Here is a 22,379-nt window from a genome sequence, read left to right as displayed (position 1 = left end):
AAACATAAATCAAATTCAGTCTCCAAATAAGCTTTGAGATCCAAACCAGAGGTTAAGGTGAACTAGAGGTTAAGCACACTCTTCAAGTTGCATTTATTACATCATGATGCTGCTGTTTTGTGTCAGCACCCTGATGTTATTAGTGTAAAGGATGTGACCCTGGACAACATTTGAAAAAAGCACTAATTTTCTGGGCCAGCTTTCTGAACGTGTGCATGCGTTTGTACGGTGAAACTTCCTCTTTTTTTTCCTCCTTCCCCTTTGTTTCCACGTAATATTTTAGCAAGAGTTTGACTTAGCTTGTGCTTTTGCTGGTGCCAATTGAACTCATAAGCAAGTTGCTGGAATATACATGTCTGCATCTAATATTGTTTTTTGTTGCTCTGCCCAGCAACTCTTCAAAGAATTCAAAGAAACCGATTACCGGGATTGCAAGCAGAGAATCATGTAGCATTCTTTGCAGCAGTATTTTTCTTCTAGTCTGTTTTTCAGTTTCCTATGAGCTTAGAATAACGTCCTTCAACACGATATGGAAAGTTTTCCTTTCACACAATATGGATGATTTTGTTGCTGAGTAATTTAACCTGGGATATTTCTATTTGAATTGTGCAGAGGTTTCTTGTTCACGTTCACAAGTTATAGGAGTAAAATTAGGCCATATGCCCATCGAGTCCACTCCGCCATTCAATCTTTGGATCCGTCTTCACTAAGGAGGACACAAACAATCTTCCTGATATAGTAGTGGCCAGAGAATCTGGGGTGACGGAGGAACTGAAGGAAATCCACATAAGGCAGGAAATGGTGTTGGGTAGACTGATGGGACTGAAGGCTGATAAACCCCCAGTGCCTAATGGTCTGCATCCCAGGGTACTTAAGGAAGTGGCTCTAGAAATCGTGGATGCATTGGTGATTTTCCAATGTTATATAGACTCAGGATCAGTTCCTGTGGATTGGAGGGTAGCTAACGTTATCCCACTTTTTAAGAAAGGCGAGAGAGAGAAAACGGAATTATAGACCAGTTAGCCTGACATGGTGGTGGGGAAGACGCTGGAGTCAATTATAAAAGATGAAATAGACGCATATTTGGATAGCAGTAACAGGATCGGTCCGAGTCAGCATGGATTTACGAAGGGGAAATCATGCTTGACTAATCTTCTGAAATTTTTGGAGGATATAACTAGGAAAATGGACAAGGGAGAGCCAGTGGATGTAATATACCTGGACTTTCAGAAAGCATTTGACAAGGTCCCACAAAGGAGATTAGTGGGCAAAATTAGGGCACATGGTATTGGAGGTAGAGTGCTGACATGGATAGAAAATTGGTTGGCAGACAGGAAACAAAGAGTAGGGATTAACGGGTCCCTTTCAGAATGGCAGGCAGTGACTAGTGGGGTACCGTAAGGCTCGGTGCTGAGACCACAGCTATTTACAATATACATCAATGATTTGGATGAAGGGATTCAAAGTAACATTAGCAAATTTGCAGATGACACAAAGCTGGGTGGCAGTGTGAACTGTGAGGAGGATGCTATGAGAATGCAGGGTGACTTGGACAGGTTGGGGGAATGGGCAGATGCATGGCAGATGAAGTTTAATGTGGATAAATGTGAGGTTATCCACTTTCGTATCAAAAACAGGAAGGCAGATTACTATCTAAATGGCGTCGTTGGGAAAAGAGGAAGTACAACGGGATCTGGGGGTCCTTGTTCAATAGTCTATGAAAGTAAACATGCAGGTATAGCAGGCAGTGAAGAAAGCGAATGGCATGTTGACCTTTATAGCAAGAGGGATTGGGTATAGGAGCAAAGAGGTCCTTCTGCAGTTGTACAGAGCCCTAGTGAGACCACACCTGGAGTATTGTGTGCAGTTTTGGTCCCCTAATTTGAGGAAGGACATTCGTGCTATTGAGGGAGTGCAGCGTAGGTTTACAAGGTTAATTCCTGGTATGGCGGGACTGTCATATGCTGAGAGAATGGAGCGGCTGGGCTTGTACACTCTGGAGTTTAGAAGGATGAGAGGATATCTTATTGAAACATGGAAGATTATTAAGGTACACAAAATTGCTGGAGGAACTCAGCGGGTGCAGCAGCATCTATGGAGCGAAGGAAATAGGCGACGTTTCGGGCCGAAACCCTTCTTCAGACTGAAGATTATTAAGGGTTTGGACATGCTAGAGGCAGGAAACATGTTGGAGGAGTCCAGAACCAGGGGCCACAGTTTAAGAACAAGGCGTAAGCCATTTAGAACGGAGACGAGGAAACATTTTTTCTCACAGAGAATTGTGAGTCTGTGGAATTCTCTGCCTCAGAGGGCGGTGGAGGCCGGTTCTCTTGATACCCGTTCTAATCAAGAATATGTTTATCTCTGCCTTAAAAATATCCATTAACTTGGCCTTCACAGCCCTTTGTGGCAATGAGTTCCACAGATTAACTACCCTCTGACTAAAGAAACTACCCTCTGACTAAAGAAGTTGTTTTGAAGCATTTGTTAGAATTGGACTTAAAGGTTTGTGATTAAAACTATGCATGGTGAACTAGATTGTGCTTAATCTGGTCTGCAGAGTAAGTGCCAACTCGAACTTGGGCAGCAGAGAACAAGTCTCTATCCTTAGACTCCACTGATGGTCATTTGACAGCCCATGACTTTTTAATCACCATCTCGGGCTCATTGCTTGTGATTGCAAAAACATAGTTGAGAATTTATGGTATCACTGGTTCAGTCTTGTTATTGGTTGCTATCGATCATATGTTTCAATGAAGTGTTGGCCCAAACATATAAATTCTCAGTTGCATATGGCTTAGATATTCCCAGTTGTGTGGAGAAGTGCAACTACCAAAAACTATAATATTAACTTTAATGTAACAAAATGTCCCAACACACATCAGAGGAGGGTTATCAAGAAACAATTGTTGCTAATATCAGGGTAGAGATAGTAAAGATAGTAAAGAATCAGGTTTCATGGGGCATCTTACAGATGGAGAAAAACCTGTTTTTTTCTGAAATGGATGAGTTTTCTGGCTTTTAAAAAAACTTAATGTCCAGAAATATAGGTGGGACGTGAGTACGATGTGTGAAAATGGGAAAGCTCTGGCCTAGCGTTTTGAAGAAAATAGAAAAATAGCAAAATTAACCACACACACACACACACACACACACACACACACACACACACACACACACACACACACACACACACACACACACACACACACACACACACACACACACACACACACACACACCCCCCCCCCTCCCCTCACACCCTCCCCTCCCCCAATCCCTCCCTCACCTCTCCCTCTCCTTGAGGGTCGATAGGTAGGGAGTATCTATGCATAAACCTCTGATCTTGTTACCTTCCGGATAGCGCAGTCTTTCTATTTGTGCAAAAACGGTAAGATATAACGGTACGAAATAGCGATACGATATTTCGCCAGCTTACTCACCGTTCTCCTCTGCTGCGAGTGCACCACGTTTCGTTCCGATCGGGGGTTTAATGTAAACGTTAGCGAGGTTTTTAAATCGCGGGTGTGCAGATCGATCTCCTGCCAATCGGCGTCGCGTGTATTGGTCTTTTCTCCTGAAACTCCGCGGGACAGTCCGCTCCTTCCTGCGTCATCGCGTCTTTACTGGAGCTGAGGGTGGCTCTGGCTGGCCGGCGGAGGTCTCCAACCAGACACAATTTTCTGAGAGACCGGAAGCAGCCCAACCCAGCCCAGCCTGGCACGGTCGGAGATGTCGCCAGACGGAAAAAGGAGACTCTGATACTGGCGGAGGAGTACGTCCAGCGACCAGTGGCCGCTGTGAGTCCTCATCGCACCGGCAGCTACAGCCCCTTCCCCTCTGGTCCCCCTTGCTGGTTACTGCCCTTCCCCCGAGATACACACTCTGCCCTGTCTTTTCTCTGAGCTCCCCCCACAAAGCCCCGCCCCCACAACACCTCCCCCCTCCCTCCCCCCCCACCCTCCCCCCCATCCCTCCCCCCCTCTCCGGTTTCACCTCGCTCACTGCCCCCGCTTCCTTTCCCACTCCACCCATCTCTAGCACCACAGCGCTCGCTGTCCCCACTCCCCCCACACACCCCTCCCCTCCACACACCCCCCTCCCCTCCACACACCCCTCCCCTCCACACACCCCTCCCCTCCACACACCCCTCCCCTCCACACACCCCCGCCCATACACACCGCTCCCCCCCCCACATCATCCCTTCCCCACACCCCACCCACACACACACCCTCCCCCACACATCCCTCACCCCCTTCCCAAATCCTCCTCCCCCTCCCGCACCCCTCCCGTCCACATACACCCCACACTCCCTCGCCTCATACCCCCCGCCTCGTACCCCCCGCCTCACACCCCCCGCCCCGACACCCCACCTCCGCGACACCACTAACGCATTGCCCCCAACTGCGCAGACGCGGCTCATTTCCCCTCATCGCCCACAATCCCTCCTCTTCTTCACTCTCCCTCTTCTTTCCCCTCTCCTCCTCCCCAATCCCTCCCTCACCTCCCCTCCCTCTCCTTTCACCTATCCTTAGCCTCCCTCCCTCCATAACTACTCTCCCCTTCCCATCCCCCTCCTATCCCTCTATCCCCACTCCTCACCTCCCCCTGTCCCCCTCTCCCTCTATTCCCCATTCCCTACCTCCCCCACTCCCCCTCCTCTCCCTCTATTCCCCCTCCTCCCCTACTCTCCTTCCTCCCCCCCCCACTTTACCCCTATCCCACCCTACCCTTCCTCTCCCTCAATCCCTCCCCACTCCTCACCTCCCCAGGATCTTTCCCCTCTCCTCCCCTCCACAATCCCTCCCTCACTTCTCCCTCCCTCTCCTTTCCCCTACCCTCAGTCACTCCTTCCCTCCCTCCCTCCATAAAAAGCAGCATCTGCAGTGCCTTCCTCCACAAGTCATTCATTGTTAGCTGTGGGTTAGATCCCAATGATTTGACAATTGGATCAGTTTGCATCGTGTGTGTGTGTGTGAGTTACTCAAACTCCACGCAAACTGCTTGGCCACCCTGCGACCCGACTCTCCCTCCCTCCCTCTGCCCACTCCGGCTCAGCCGCCGCTCAGCCCGTCCCCGTCCTGCCTGCCCGCCCACTTCTGCCGCTCGGCCTGTCCCCGCCCTGCCCACCCGCCTACCTGCCTGTTCGCTGCCGTCGCTGGTCCGGGTCATGGGGGAGGATGGAGTCAGTGTTCGTCATGGTGGGCACCACGTGTTTCGACGAGCTGGTGGAGAAGATCTCCTCCAAAATGGCCGTGAGGGTAAGTTACCGCAGGAGACGGATGGTCGCAGTCATTCACCTAGTGGGAGAGGTAGACGGACCGCCATTGCCGCAGAGGGCGGGCGGGGGAGAGGGGTGAGTGAGGGAGGGAGAGATGGGACCAGGGCTTCCACTGAAACCCTCCCCCCCCTCCCCCCAGGTGGCCGCCGGTGGTGGGGGAGACGGTAGGCAAGTTACTGTTAGGAGGGGAGAGAGGAGTTTGTGAGTGAGGCGGGAGAGGTCGCGGTGCAGGAAGGGGCGTTGCCGTGGCGTTGACTGACAGGAGAGGAGACCAATCTGCGCATGCGCGGTTTTTAAGATATTTAAACCTTAATAACTTTTAAAACAGGCCATCTAACGGAACAAAACATGTTGCACTTGCAGCATAGGAGAACGGTGAGCAAGGTAGCGAAAAATCGTAGCGCTATCGTGTACCGTTTTTGCGTAAATAGAAAACCACGCAACAGGAAGAGCACAAGATCAGAGTTTTAGTTATGTATAGATAGATAGCCAACATGATTTTCTGTACCAATATTAAACATTCAACTTTCCAAATGGTGAATGGGATTTTAGTTGGTGAGACATGAGCAACAAGGTTTTGGGGAACTTCAGTTGTGGAAAGTAGAAAGAAGGAGGCAAACAGGCATTGTTGAAAAAGAATCTAAGGCATGGATAAAATTAGTTTATTCTATTCACCAGGGTCCACTGAAATTCTTTGTTTGCACGAAGCTCATAGACTAAATAGTATACATACAGTAATTATAAATACTACAATAATTATGAAGATAAGTGCAACAGAATCTGCAAGATTGTAGTGCAATAAAAAAACCGAAAGTAGTTGTACAAGACATTGGCAAGGCTGCGCTTGGAGTATTGTGTTCAGTTTTGGTCACCTGCTGAAGGAAAGACGCCATTAAGCTCGAAAAAAAAAGAAGTTATTGCCACTACTGGAGGGACTGAATTTGAGGGATTAAGCTTAGGTACGACTTCACTTCTTGGAGTGCAGGAGACTGAGCAATGACCTTATCAAGGTATATAAAATCATGAGAGAATGCACACTTTTTTCCTGGAGAATCTAGGAGAATCAAAAACTATTGGGCATAGGTTTATTGTGCAACCCATGGAGCAGTTTTTTCAATCAGAGGGTAATAATAATAATAATGGATGGGATTTATATAGCGCCTTTCTAGAATACTCAAGGCGCTTTACATCGCATTATTCATACATTCCTCAGTCACACTCGGTGGTGGTGAGCTACTTCTGTAGTCACAGCTGCCCTGGGGCAGACTGACGGAAGCGTGGCAGCTAATCTGCGCCTACGGCCCCTCCGACCACCACCAATCACTCACACACAGGCAAAGGTGGGTGAAGTGTCTTGCCCAAGGACACAACGACAGTAGGCACTCCAAGCGGGATTCGAACCGGCTACCTTCCGGTCGCCAGCCGAACACTTAGCCCATTGTGCCATCTGTCGAGGGTAGTGGGTATATGGAGCGAGCTACCAAGAGAGGTAATTGAAACAGACACAATAACAACATGTAAAAGACATTTGGACAGATATATGAATAGGAAAGATTTGAGTGATAAAATGTGGGAAAATTGGACTAGCTTAGATGGGCACTTGGTCAACATGGACAGATTGGGCCAAATAACCTGTTTTGTGCTGTGATTCAATTATGTTGATTAGTGCAAAATCAAATGAGGTTGAGATAAGAAGTCCAGGGCAGATGATCTGAAACATGGTGAAGTTGGATCGTGCGATAGAGATGGAAATGGGTAGCCTTAGGTGGGAAAGGGAAAGTTCCAATCCTGGTCTCTAGTTTGACTTGGATATTGGATTCCGAGCAGTGTCCTTTGTTTATAGACAGTTCACAAGTAGATGAATGGAACTAGGAGCAGTGGAGCACAGCTTGTAATGCTGGTTGAAGCTATGCACTACAGGGAGAGGATGAGTAGGCTAGGGATTTATTCCTTGGATCACAGAAGACTGGGGGGGAGGGAGTTGATCGATATAGAAGTGTATAAAATCATGAGGGGAACAGAGAGGGTGAATACACAGTCTTTTACCAGACACCTAGGCGGTTGGGTGACGAGAGGGATGTCAGTTGGTGGGCCGAGCTGGTCGAAGGCGATGGAGGAGGCCGTGCAGCAACCTAGAGCTTACCAAGATCGGGGGGAGGGGGGGGAGGGAGCTGAGGGGTAACTTTTTCCACACAGAGGATTGTAGGTATATGGAAAGAACTGCCAGAAGAAAAAGAGGAGGCAGGTACTATAACAACATTGAAAATACATTTGGACAGTTACATGGATAGAAAAAGTTCAAAGAGATATGGAGCAAATGTGGGCAGGTGGGACTAGTAAAAATGGGGTATCGTGGTCGGAGTGGATGAGTTGGGTCGAAGGGCTGTTTCTGTTCTGTATGACAATGGCTTTGGTTTTCATTGATTGGAAGAGGTTCCTGCTGATCAATATGTTGAACACGTACTTTGACAATTTAGAGGTAATAGCAAGGCCACGAGACGTGATGAGTAAACCTGTGTCCCATCTACTGAATGAAACCAACAGCAAGTTTCTTTTAATGTTCTTCCAAAGGGAGGAGAGTGTAGATATGAAATTAGGACCCCTCATAGTCTTGCAGGGCACATGAACGTACAGTATAGGAACTGAAGCCATTGTTGGTAGAATTCTGGTTATGTCATACGAGCTCTAAATTCCTTTTTGTGGTCTTAATTATGAACTTTATCTTGTTTCTAGTCAGAATATTTGCTAGTTCCATTTATGTTAACAATACTTCAACATATTCTGCTTTGTTAGTTTTTCATGAGGTCTATTGAAACTTCAACCTTTAATTGAAATTTAGTTCAGTTGAGTTTAGTTTAGAAGTACAGAAAACAGGCCCTTCGGCCCATCGGGATCCGCGCCGACCAGCGATTCCCGCACATTAACACTATCCTACACCCACTAGGGACAATTTTGTTGTTACATTTTATCAAGCCAATTAACCTACAAACCTGTGCGTCTTTGGAGTGTGGAAGGAAACCGAAAATGTTGGAAAAAACCCATGCAGGTCACGGGAAGAACGTATAAACTCCATACAGACAGCCCACATAGTGTCGGGATCGAACCCGGGTCTCCGGCGCTGCATTCGCTGTAAGGCAGCAACTCTACCGCTGCACCACCGTGACCGCTCTACGTTTGAAGTTTAGCAAAGCCTAAATAGGCTTTGCTAAACGTCAAACGATCATCGTAACAGGTTGTGTGCTTATTTGTTTTAAAAAGGGGAAAAAACGTAAATGTGTTATAATATAACTCAGTTTGTTAACCCAATAAAGTTGGAAAGTGTAAAATAATATGATGATTTAATGTGCAAAATTAGCTATTGATTTCAACTTAGAGTGTAATCAAGTTCAACATTTGTCTTGTTAGTGTTTCCTCATTTAATTAAAAAACGTACTATTTCTCAAAAGACACTGTTTGAAGCATCATTAAGGTTTTGTCAGACAGAGGCTTTCAATCTAAAGTGTAATGACTATCCTGGGGATGAATGAGGCAAAAGCAAATTAGTCCTTTGTGTTAAAAAGTCCCGAGAGACATCCAGCAAATGGCCTGGCTGAGGTTAGACCAACAGTGTCCTAATCCCTGCTTTCTTGAATTCTTACTGTTTCAACCCTTTATCTCGCACTTTGTTTGGAGTTGGACATTAACTGTAGTGGGGCAACAGGTGTATTCACTATCAGGTAAGATGGAAGCTGATTAGACAGAAGCAAATTTTGACTTTTTTGTGATATGTTGTGTATTTCAGTGTCATGTGCTTCACCAAGTGTGGAGAGGAACAGGTTAACATTGAGCATGTCCGGTAGATGGGTTTTGTAGTTACTGAAGCAGTTCCTTTGGAAGTTCATGCCTCATTTCATGCACTACTTCAATCCTATCGCTGTATACTAACTTGTATTTGACCGGTGAAAGGGCAAGGTTAACCTAACACAAAAGTACTCTGTGACAACAAATGATATTGTTCAAGCAGTTACCTTAAATGTGTATCTGACAAATTGCACGCAATGACATTAGGCAGGTTTGTGGTGCTTAATGTGACAAGTCTCCATGGAAACATCTCTGAGGACAGAGATGGTCAGGCCGATTGTAACTGGTTACTTTGTCGTACAAAGTGACAGATTTTGGATGAACATGACCTTTTGAACTCTGTATTGTTGACCTTTGAAACCTGAATATTTGGGAATTTTTTTAAATTCTTAAGCAATTGGGTTTCCAGGATTATATTTTTCTAATAAATTAAATTGCAATTTAAATTTAATTCTTTTTTTTTTAATGTATTATTTCACAACTACAAGAAGATTTGATTTCAACACCAAACATTAATAGCCCATAATTCAGCAAGCAGCCTTCAGATTTGACATTTGGAAGGGCATGATTCAGTTCTGAGCCTTGATCTTAAAACGTGGCCACCTGGCGTACCAGGCAGTCTTTTTTTAAAGAACAACCGTGGTGGTAAAGCACATGAAAGGTTTGATTGGGTTTGGACAAGTTCTGCTATGGGCAATGTTGAGCTGAAGAATTGCTGGCAGTGGCAGGTTGAGTTACTTTCAAAGCATCAAATTTAAAGGAGACGAATTAAGGACTACTTTGAGATATTTAAGATGGTCATGAAATATTCTTGATGTATTATCCTGATAGATTATAAATAAGAAATCTGTTCGCTTGTCTCAGCAATTAGAAAGCACCCTACCACATAGTCCTATGTATATGAACATTTTCAGCTTTGATCAAACAAATAAGGGAAACAAGATATAGTATTCCACAGTGCTCAACGAGTTGTAATCCATTTATTGTGGTGTGGCAGTGAGACATTAGACAGCACAGTAAAAACTATTAGTAACTTAAAATTATATTAAATGTAACTCCTATCAGTAACATAGCTTTGTCCATAGTTTCACTTATCACCATTGCACTGTAGACTGACACATTTCTACTCTGCACTGATGCTCTTCTGTCTCAGGAGGATAATCTACCACACCAGATGCCGATAGTGAGGATGCTGCACTTGAAGATTTTGCTTTTCTTATCTATATCATAGAAAGGTACACCACAGGAACATACCTTTTGGTGCACTATGTCTATGCTGAACATGATGCCTACTTCAACTAATCTCTGCTTGCAAGTGATCCACATTCCTCCATTCCTTGCATTTCCATGTGCCTTTTCAAAATCTGCTTAAACTCACCCCGACCCCTGGCAGCATGTTCCAGGTACCCACCACACATTGTTAAAAAAAACCTGTCTCATCCATCTCCTGTAAACTTTGCCTTTTTCAGCCTGGAGCTATGTCTTTGATTTTTCCACCCTGAGAAAAATGTTCTGGCAGCCTACACATCTACACCCCCCATAATTTGTCTACTTCCATCAGGTCTCCCCTCAACCTCAACTCCAGAGAGAACAATCCAAGTTTGTCCAACCAATCTATGCCTCTAAACTATTCAGCATGTCTGCGACAACCCTTGCCAACTTCTACAGGTGTGCTGTAAAAAGCATCTTATCGGGATGCATCACAGCCTGGTTTGGGAACGGCTCCATCCAAGACCGCAAACAATTGCAGAGAGGTGTGGATGTAGCCCAGACTATCACATAAACCAGGGTGCCTTCCATTGACTCCATCTATACTTCACGCTACTTCAGCAAGACCGTTGGGCAAGGAGACCTTTGAACTTTCTTTAATTGGACTTCTTGGACTTCAGTATTATATCGGTGTACTAAATGTATACCATTTATCCTTTGCACTGTGGACAGCTTGATTGGATTCATGTATAGTCTTTTTTTACTGGATAGCAAGCAAACAAAATCTTTTCACTGTATAACAGTGCACGTGACAATAATAAACTCTTGGTAAACTCTTCTGCACACCTTATAAAGCCTCACGTCCTTCCAGTAATGGGGCAACCAGAACTCCACACAACACTCCAAATGCGGCTTGGTATAGATCCTTTCATGCCCTGGGCCCACCTTAAAGCTTTTCTAGCGACCCAACACAACCTCATTGATATCAAGCTGCTCTCATATAATGAGTTAAGGTCTCAGTGAGTTAAGGTCTCAGTGAGTTAAGGGTTCAGTGAGTTAAGGGTTCAGTGAGTTAAGGGTACAGTGAGTTGAGGGTACAGAGAGTTGAGGGTACAGAGAGTTGAGGGTACAGTGAGTTGAGGGTACAGTGAGTTAAGGGTACAGAGAGTTGAGGGTTCAGTGAGTTGAGGGTACAGTGAGTTAAGGGTACAGTGAGTTAAGGGTACAGAGAGTTGAGGGTTCAGTGAGTTGAGGGTTCAGTGAGTTAAGGGTACAGTGCTTTTTAGTAAAGGTACAGTTTAAAGGATTAAGATTTTTATAGTGGGAGTGAGTTGATTTAATTTGGGGGTAAGCCATGTCAGTGGAGATCGGCCCCGTGGATTGCTCATCCTGCAACGTGGGAGATCAGGGATATTGTCGGTGCCCCTGGTGACTACTTGTGCAGTAAGTGTGTCCAGCTGCAGCTCCTGGCAGACCGCATTGAATGGTTGGAGCTGCGGTTGGATTCCTACTGGAGCATCCACGCTGCTGAGAAAGTCGTGAATAGCACGTACAGTGAGTTGGTCACACCGCAGGTAAAAGTTAAGCGGACAGAAAGGGAACGGGTGGCCACTAGCCAGCGTTAGCAGTAGGCAGGTAGTGCAGGAGCCCCCTGCGGTCATCTCCCTCCTAAACAGATAGATTATTTTGGATACTGTTGGGGGAAGGCAGCAGCAGCCGACTTCATGGCACCGTGGGTGGCTCTGCGGCACAGGAGGGGAGGAAAAAGAGTGGAAGGGCTATAGTAATAGGGGATTCAATAGTAAGGGGAATAGATAGGCGTTTCTGCGGCCGCAAACGAGACTCCAGAATGGTATGTTGCCTCCCTGGTGCAAGGGTCAGGGATGTCTCTGAGCGGCTGCAGAACATTCTGGAGCGGGAGGGTGAACAGCCAGTTGTCGTGCTGCACATTGGCACCAATGATATAGGTAAAACACGGGATGAGGTCCTACAAGGTGAATTTAGGGAACTAGGGGATAAATTTAAAAGTAGGACCTCAAAGGTAATAATCTCTGGATTACTACCAGTGCCACATGCTAGTCAGAGAGAAATAGGAAGATATTTCAGATGAATACGTGGCTTGAAAAATGGTGCAAGGGGGAGGGATTCAAATCTCTAGGGCATTGGAACCAGTTCTGGGGGAGGTGGGACCAGTACAAACAGGACGTTCTGCACCGGGGCTAGAATGGAACCAATGTCCTTGGGGGAGTGTTTGCGAGTGCTGCCGGGGAGGATTTAAACTAATGTGGCAGGGGGATGTGTGCATGAGCAGAGAGACGGGTGTAAAATGAGGGTAGAAGCAATAGGTAGCAAGGTGAAAAGTAAAAGTGGCAGGCAGACAAATCCAGGGCAAAAATCAAAAAGGGCCACTTTTCAACATAATTGTATAAGGGCTAAGAGTGTTGAAAAAACAAGCCTGAAGGCTTTGTGTCTCAATGCAAGGAGCATTCGTAATAAGGTGGATGAGTTGAATGTGCAGATAGCTATTAATGACTATGATATAGTTGGGATCATGGAGACATGGCTCCAGGGTGACCAAGGCTGGGAGCTGAACATCCAGGGATATTCAATATTCAGGAGGGATAGACAGAAAGGAAAAGGAGGTGGGGTAGCGTTGCTGGTTAGAGAGGAGATTAACGCAATAGAAAGGAAGGACATTAGCTTGGAGGACGTGGAATCGATATGGGTAGAGCTGCGAAACACTAAGGGGCAGAAAACGCTAGTTGGAGTTGTGCACAGGCCACCTAACAGTAGTAGTGGAGTTGGGGATGGCATCAAACAGGAAATTAGAAATGCGTGCAACAAAGGTAAAACAGTTATAATGGGTGACTTCAATCTACATATAGATTGGGTGAATCAAATTGGCAGGGGTGCTGAGGAAGAGGATTACTTGGAATGTATGCGGGATAGTTTTCTACACCAACATGTAGAGGAACCAACGAGAGAGCAGGCTATTCTAGACTGGGTATTGAGTAATGAGGAAGGGTTAGTTAGCAGTCTGGTTGTGCGTGGCCCCTTGGGCAAGAGTGACCATAATATGGTTGAGTTCTTCATTAGGATGGAGAGTGACATAATTAATTCAAAAACAAGGGTCCTGAACAAAGAACGGTAACTTTGAGGGTATGAGACGTGAATTGGCCAAGATAGACTGGCAATTGATTCTTAAAGGGTTGACGGTGGATATGCAATGGAAGGCATTTAAAGACTGCATGTATGAACTACAACAATTGTTCATCACAGTTTGGCAAAATAATAAATCAGGGAAGGTAGTGCATCCATGGATAACAAGGGAAATCAGGGATAGTATCAAAACAAAAGATGAAACATACAAATTAGCCAGAAAAAGCAGCCTACCAGAGGACTGGGAGAAATTCAGAGTCCAGCAGAGGAAGACAAAGGGCTTAATTAGGAAAGGGAAAATAGATTATGAAAGAAAACTGGCAGGGAACATAAAAACTGACAGCAAAAGTTTTTATAGATATGTAAAGATAAATATATTAGTTAAAACTACTGTAGGTCCTTTGCAGTCAGAAACAGACAAATTGATCATGGGGAACAAGGACAAGGCAGACCAATTGAATAACTACTTTGGTTCTGTCTTCACTAAGGAAGACATAAATAATCTGCCGGAAATAGCAGGGGACCGGAGGTCAAATGAGATGGAGGAACTGAGTGAAATCCAGGTTAGCCGGGAAGTGGTGTTAGGTAAATTGAATGGATTAAAGGCTGATAAATCCCCAGGGCCAAATAGGCTGCATTAGTGGATGCATTAGTGATAATTTTTCAAAACTCTTTAGATTCTGGAGTAGTTCCTGAGGATTGGAGGGTAGCTAATATAACCCCACTTTTTAAAAAGGTAGGGAGAGACAAAACGGGGAATTACAGACCAGTTAGTCTAACATCAGTAGTGGGGAAACTAGCAGTTTTTAAAGATGGGATAGCAGCACATTTGGAAAGTGGTGAAATCATAGGACAAAGTCAGCATGGATTTATGAAAGGTAAATCATGTCTGACGAATCTTATAGAATTTTTCAAGGATGTAACTAGTAGAGTGGATAAGGGAGAACCAGTAGATGTGTTATATCTGCACTTTCAGAAGGCTTTCTACAAGGTCCCACATAAGAGATTAGTATACAAACTTAAAGCACACGGTATTGGGGGTTCAGTATTGATGTGGATAGAGAATTGGCTGGCAGACATGAAGCAAAGAGTAGGAGTAAACGGGTCCTTTTCAGAATGGCAGGCAGTGACTAGTGGGGTACCGCAAGGCTCAGTGCTGGGACCCCAGCTATTTACAATATATATTAATGATTTGGATGAGGGAATTGAATGCAACATCTCCAAGTTTGCGGATGACATGAAGCTGGGGGGCAGTGTTAGCTGTGAGGAGGATGCTAGGAGGCTGCAAGGTGAGTTGGATAGGCTGTGTAAGTGGGCAAATGCATGGCAGATGCAGTATAAGGTGGATAAATGTGAGATTATCCACTTTGGTGGTAAAAACAGGAAAGTAGACTATTATCTGAATGGTGGCCGATTAGGAAAAGGGGAGTTGCAACGAGACCTGGGTGTCATGGTACACCAGTCATTGAAAGTAGGCATGCAGGTGCAGCAGGCAGTGAAGAAAGCGAATGGTATGTTAGCATTCATAGCAAAAGGATTTGAGTATAGGAGCAGGGAGATTCTACTGCAGTTGTACAGGGTCTTGGTGAGATCACACCTGGAGTATTGCGTACAGCTTTGGTTTCCTAATCTGAGGAAAGACATTCTTGCCATAGAGGGAGTACAGAGAAGGTTCACCAGACTGATTCCTGGGATGTCAGGACTTTCATATGAAGAAAGACTGGATAGACTCTGCTTGTACTCGCTAGAATTTAGAAGATCGAGGGGGGATCTTATAGAAACTTACAAAATTCTTAAGGGGTTGAACAGGCTACATGCAGGAAGATTGTTCCCGATATTGGGGAAGTCCAGAACAAGAGGTCACCGTTTAAGGATAAGGGGGAAATCTTTTAGGACTGAGATGAGTAAAACATTTTTCACACAGAGTGGTGAATCTCTGGAATTCTCTGCCACTGAAGGTAGTTGAGGCCAGTTCATTGGCTATATTTAAGAGTGAGTTAGATGTGGCCCTTGTGGCTAAAGGTATCAGTGGGTATGGAGAGAAGGCAGGTACAGGATACTGAGTTGGATGATCAGCCATGATCATATTGAATGGCGGTGCACGCTCGAAGGGCCGAATGGCCTACTCCAGCACCTATTTTCTATGTTTCTATCATCTCAGTTTTAAAAGGCCTACCCCTTATTCTTAAACTGTGGCCCCTGGTTCTGGACTCCCCCAACATCGGGAATATGTTTCTTGCATCTAGCGGGTCCAATTCCTTAATAATTTTGTATGTTTCCATAAGATTCCTTCTCATCCTTCCAAATTCCAGTGTATACAAGCCCAATCGCTCCATGCTTTCATCATATGACATCCCGGGAATTAACCTTGTGAACATACGCTGCACTCCCTCAATAGCAAGGGTGGGGGAGGGGATGGAGTGGAGGAGGGGGGGAGAGGGGGAGGAGAGAGGGGGGAGGGGGAGAGAGAGGGTGTGCTGAGAGGGGATGAGGTGAGGGGAGGGGGAGAGGTGAGGAGCAGGGAGGGGAGGGAGGGTGGAGGGAAGGGGGCAGGGGTGTGTGGAGGGGATGGGGGTTTAGGGGAGGGACGGTGGGGGAGGGGTTGGAGGGGAGGAGAGGGAGAAAAAGAGGGGAGAGGGGGGGAGGGGGGGAGACGAGAGGAGAGGGGGGAGAGGAGAGGGGGGGAGGGGGGAGTGGAGAGGGGGGAAGAGGAGAGGGTGGAGGAGAGGTGTGGCAGCGGAGAGGGGGGAGAGGAGAGGGGGAGAGAGGGAGGGAAGATGGTGGAGAGAGGGGAGGGGAAGATGGTGGGAGAGAGGGGGGGAGAGAGGAGAGGGAGGGTGGGGGGAGAGGAGAGGGAGGGGGGAGAGGAGAGGGAGGGGGGAGAGGAGAGAGGGGGAAGAGGAGAGAGGGGGGAGAGGAGGGAGGAGGGGGGGAGAGGGGAGGGTGGGGGAGAGGAGAGGGGGTTGATGGGGAGAGGGGGGGAGAGAGAGAGAGAAAGGGAGAGAGACGGGGGTGAGAGAGAGAAAGAGAGAGGGATGGAGGGGAGAGAGAGGAGGGGAGAGAGAGGAGGGAAGAGAGAGGAGGGGAGAGAGAGGAGGGAAGAGAGAGGAGGGGAGAGAGAGGAGAGGAGAGAGAGGAGGGGAGAGAGAGGGTGCCTTTTTACTTCAACCCAAACAACCATTTGCAGGCATTGCTTTTTTCCTCAAACTAACCATATTTTCATTTTCAAACCACATTATGGGTACTCACAGCTGTGGAGACATTTGTTCAGTGTTATTCAGAGCTCTGATTGAGGCACACCACTTGCAGAGACTGATTGAGGCACACCACTTCCTGGTTTTATAGTCCCTCCCCCTCCCTCCAGCAGGGGCAGCAGAGAGAATGGGGAATTTTGTAAAAACATTAATATCTCTGTCATTTTTCATTGACGGGAAAAATTCTCGGCACACATGCGGCGGAGGGGGGCTCTGAGCGAGGTGGCCAAAAATGACGGCCGTAGGTGGCGGCGCTCTCTCGGAAATCGCAGCACAGAAGGCCAAAAGCGGTCAAGAACAGAGATTTAGTAATATAGATATTTGCTTATAATGTAATAAATGATTAGTGCTCATTTATTGAATTTACTTCAGAAATGGGTGTTATATTGAAATTCTAATAAGCTATTTTAATGAAAAATTGTGTTGTGCTTTCATTTGTTTTAGGAACCCTTCACATCCATATATTGTAGTATTGGAAAACAGACCTGATAGCTGGCCATTTCTCCTTCAGCAGATATCAGCTATATTTCAACAACCCTCTGAGAGGTAAGAATGTTACATTGACAATCAAAATCTTTTATCAAAAGTAACTTTACTTTACAGATTTAGTCCTCTCAAAATATTTATTGTGCATGTTACTCTTAATGTTATAGCGGACGGATTTGCCGACCTACCCCTGGCTGGCAAGGTGCTCCAGCGAGCCCTTCTTCACTCATTGCATGGTACGTTGACGCTGTTGTTGTTGCGGCTCATGTTGTAACTCCTGTTGACAGCATGCTGTCTTCGTGCTGCCGCCACCGACAGGTCATAAGGTCACTGTGGGGCACCCTTCCCCTCTAACTGCTGCTTCTAGTTGACCGTTGCTCTGTTCACCCCCTGCTTGACCGTTGCCACCACCTCCTTCTCCCATCGCTCTATCCACTTGGCCTCTTTTCCCCACTCTTCTTCCCTCCCTCCACCGTCACCTCCTCCACCGGAGTCGCTATCAAATTGTACCTTGGATGCGGCAGCAGATGGGAGGGGAGGGAACACCACAGTGACCAAGTGCATCTTGTCGGTGGCAGTGCCTTGAAGAAAGCTATTGTTAGAGACAACAAAGTGAGCCGCTACAACATCTGGGTCAACCAGTGAAGAAGGGCTCATTGTTGCTGACCAGCAGCATCGACGCCTAGTTTTAAGGTGAAAAGACACAAAGTGCCGGAGTGTCAGGAGACTGAATCAGTCTGAAGAAAGGTTCCGATGTCACCTATCCATGTCTCCAGCGATGCTGACTGACCCGCTGAGTTACTCCAGCACTTGGTGTATTTTTGTGTATTAGTTTAGTTTAGTGTAGGGATACAGTGCAGAAACAGGCCCTTCATCCCACCGAGTCCACACCGACCAGTGGTCCCTGCATTTTAACACTACCCCACACACTGGGGACAATTTACACTTATACCAAGCCAGGGGCAGAAATCGCATCAAAACAAGGGACAATTTCTTGGTGGCCGCGCGCACGCACACACAAATACACACACGAGGCTTCGGAGGCTTCGTCCATGGGCCCTGTGAACGGTAACATCGGGAGTTCACCTGGTTGGTGACCGACTCCGAACTCCAGAAACAGCAGCTTCGTCCACCCCGAATCATGGGGCTTGAATCGACCCGTTCGCGGGGCCTTTCATCGCGCGGCGCGGCTTAAAATCGGCCGCGGGATCTTCCATCGCCCGGTGGGGGCTTCAACATCGGGAGCCTCGATCGCCTCGACGCAGCAGTTTGACTGCCTGCCGCGGGGCGATGGAAAATTCTGCGACCGATTTTAAGCCACGCCGGGCTATGAAAGTCCCCGCGAATGGGCCGATTCAGCTCTTAGAAAGCGTCTGATAACCGGTTGAATCTTTCAAAAGCTACAATGTGATAAATAACACTTAAACAAATAAAACTGAAGCAAATAAACGCAAACAGCGGAACCAACCTTGGAGGGGAGAGAGAGCGAGTAAGAGATGGGGAAAAAAAACTAAATAACATGAGTGACTGTGAACGAGGGACTTACCTGCAAGCCAGCCAGGAAACCTGTCCGACCTAATGACCTGCGCCGTTTAAATCTGAAACACGTTTAAATCTTTCCCATCCTCCAATACATCTGATAAGTTAAAATTGTAATTGTACACGCATCAGACAGTTTTAAGAAATTCTCCGTGAATACCTTCAGTAATACTTGAAGGTCAAAATATAAATGGTGACACATCGTATTAATACGATGTTAATAGTGACATTTAACAAGCGCTTAACAGTGACACCCCCACTGTCTCGCGGAAAGCGGAGATTTTTAATGGATTTTTTTGTCACCAAATTTCAAAATCCGGATTTCAAAACATGGGGGGGGATTGTCCACAATCTCTCAAAACATGGGGGAGATATGTGTGTGTGTGTGTCCCCGGGATTTCCGCCCATGTGACTAAGCCAATTAACCTGCAAACCTGTACGTCTTTGGAGTGCGAGAGGAAACCGGAGATTAACCAGCAACTGCAGTTCTCTGTGTTTCAACTACATAGAATGATAATACCGTACTTGGTTACAATGGACAATAGGCAATGATGGACACTATTTTCCCCATCCCCCCCATGGTCCGATTTAACGAGGGTTTACTGTATGTGTAAGGGCAAATGTGTACAAGCTGTTGATTTATTTTCTCCTGAACTTTCAATCGTTGCCATCTCTTTGCTGGTAAAGTCGTGAATGCTGTCAACGTGGAAAAGTATAATATTATTTGATCCTGTCTCAATGCTCTGCCTTGTCATTGATTTATAGCCTGTTTTTACCAAAGATATAGTAACTGAATAGCTGTTTGGCAGAAAAAATATTGTGCGGTATGTGAAAGTTAATAATAATAATCTACAGTTTTTAACCACCCATTTAATTTGCTTACCTATCCATTTAATATGTCATTTTTAAGATTAAATCTTTTTCTGTGAATATTGTTAAAGGCTAAAGCCATCCATCGTGCTTATGATGACACCATTTTTCAAGTATCTGTACTGTGAACCTCACTGCAAGCGGGAGAACACTGAGCTACGACTTAGCCTTCTTCAGGTTGTACTTCAGTCCCAAGATGGCGGGGAAAAGGATGAACCCAGTCTGTTTGCCCAGCACCTGCTCCGGCTCTTCTTTGACATCATTCCACACTTACAGGTAACATCTCAAAACAACTTTGCAGAGTTTGCTCCGGTTCAACAAGGCGTGACTCTCTGAACTGCTTCACCAATATCAGTTGGGGATGGGAAAACAAAGTAGTTGAGAATTCAGTTTGCTGTAAACATAATTAATTAAATGAGACACTATATTCCGAAGAAGCATTTCAAAACTAACAGACAGATTATTCATACATTTTAGGGAGGTTCATTAAAATTCTTATACAATTCGTATATATGTACAGAGCAATGGATGTCAACAAGTGCAGACTAATGAAATTTAATTGTATTGTAAACTTCATAGCATCATAGAATAAAGCAGCACAGAAACGAGCCCTTTCAAGTTTCTGAATTGTCGTACGGAGGTGCACACCTGTGCACCCATCATGCACACTCTGGCCCGCTCTATGGGTTTATCCACAGGAGTTATTGCCCACTTCTCTTCTGTCCTCTTTTTTTTTACATTTGGGTCCCCAGCTGCATCTAACCACATTCCTTGTCCCAGGCAGCAGCCTCACACGCAAGCACATGCCCTGTCTTTGGCTCCGTCCACAGATCTTTACACTCATTAATTACTGTGCCGCAGGGCCTGGTTTTCAATGGCTTGGTCTTTTTGTCATTGGTCCTGTGAACTGCCTGTAATAGCTGGTGTCCAGCACCTATCCCAGATTAAAATAAAGCCTGGACAGACAGCTTCCACTTCATAATATAACGTTTGGGAATTCAAATGTTAGGGCCCTCAGGACAATCCCAACAGTGACAGAACTGAACACTAATCTACCGTCAGAAATCAGAATTTCATACACTTTGACATTGAATAATATTCAACCTGCCGAAGTCAAAGTATTATGAAATTCACCTGCATAGAGACCATTGGCTTCTCAACTGAAAAGAACCAGGTTTGATGAGAAGAGGATATTGTTGAGGACATTAGAAGTGCTGTAAATCCAACCATCTTTAAGAAAAGAGATGTCAATTTGTGATAATGACAGAGGGGCAAAGGGTAAAGTCATTGACCGGGTCTTTTTGAACTACTGCTTACCAATGGCTAAAGAATTGCTTCCCAAATCATTGGATTGCTTTCATCCTGCAGCACCGTGAACTCTTCTCAACCTAATTAAAGCCTTTGATTCCATCAATTTGACTGGACTGTGAAATACTCTCCTCAAACGTGCTTATCCCACAGGAACGGAGATTATACTAAGAACGTGAGATATTTGCAGTGACTACACTCCAGAACCAAAGTTACCCTCAACCTCCACAGTTGAACCGCAGTCTGCAGGTGTGCGCTCTTGAAAGCCAAGCTGCGTGTTATTGTCAACTCATTCACTGAAGCATTCAAGAGAACAGACTCTACATTTAACATACACTAAGACCAATGTCCTCTACCAATCTGCCCCAGCTGCAAAGGTTCACAGCGAAACCCGGAAAAACCTTGACCATTTCAGGTGCTTCTCCTCACAGATGGCAAATCTCAGTGATGAAATTCACCATTGCCTTCATTGCACGACCACATCCTTTGGTCATTTTCCGATAAGGGTATTTGAGGATCAAGATTGTAGACCTAGCAAAAAACTCTTGCCCTACTGGACACCAGCGATCCCTGTCCTCCTATGGTTTTCTGCGGCCTGGACTATCCACAGCAGGAATTTCAAAGCTCTGGAAAAATACTAAGGCTGTTTCAGCACAATCCCCCAAATTCACCTAAGGATAAGTAAATCTATATCAGTGTATTCTCCCAGCCCAACATTTCTTCTCTCCCCTCACCTTATTGAAGGCCATTACACGCATTTGGTTCCATTAGGCAGACTAAATTGTTTGCTTGCTATAAACAGGCATCGTATTTCAAGCTTTTTTTGTGCCAAGATATTACCACGCAGACAGGAAAGATTCCTGGGAGAAAAACAACATTCCCACTGACTGCTGAGAAATTTTGGCCCACGATGGCTCAAAGTGGAGAAAGGAGCATTCAATATGGTATTAAGAACACATGAGTCCATGCATATGAGCACACATATGCGTAGCATAGTTAGTGGAATCAGCGGGCCATCTACTACTTGTGTACTCTGTCAGTCACCTCCTGCTTCACTGTGGAAGTGTCTGTGGTTCCCACATTGGCTTCGTAATTCTCCTCGGAACCCACACAGCCAGAACGGAAGCAATTTTACTTCGGAGTCACGTGAGTGACTACGTGAAGAACCCCGCCACGACGCATGCGTGTCATGAAACATATCGCTTCACGCTTGCGAAACGTCAGGCGGGGGGGAGCGTTCCCCTGCAGCGGTAAGTTTGAAACCGCGACCTGCAGGTAAGAAATTTACTCTGCGGTAGTTTTTGTCCCCGCACTGTTTTTACACAGGGGGGGAAGCTGGACAAAATAGTGTCCACAAGTGCTGCGAGTAAAGCTGGCTGGGGAGGACCGCGAAGTTGCGGGAGCCAGCAGCAGCTGAAGGCACAAGCCCCGTA

At 46.0% G+C, this 22,379-nt stretch overlaps 1 protein-coding gene across 3 annotated transcripts in view; it reads left to right on the top strand.

Moving 5' to 3' along the window:
• Positions 1 to 22,379, top strand: part of focad (focadhesin) — a 233,122-nt gene that overhangs the window by 60,416 nt on the left and 150,327 nt on the right. For all 3 annotated transcript variants that reach the window (XM_033017834.1, XM_033017835.1, XM_033017836.1), the window contains 2 exons: positions 17,188 to 17,289; positions 19,710 to 19,914. In XM_033017834.1, coding sequence (XP_032873725.1) covers positions 17,188 to 17,289; positions 19,710 to 19,914 — 307 coding nt within the window. The remainder of the gene's footprint in view (positions 1 to 17,187; positions 17,290 to 19,709; positions 19,915 to 22,379) is intronic.

Source organism: Amblyraja radiata, chromosome 3, assembly GCF_010909765.2.
Source record: "Amblyraja radiata isolate CabotCenter1 chromosome 3, sAmbRad1.1.pri, whole genome shotgun sequence".
Taxonomy (NCBI): Eukaryota; Metazoa; Chordata; class Chondrichthyes; order Rajiformes; family Rajidae; genus Amblyraja; species Amblyraja radiata.
Note: the sequence above shows the minus strand (reverse complement) of the source record. Positions and strands in the feature narration are given on the sequence as shown.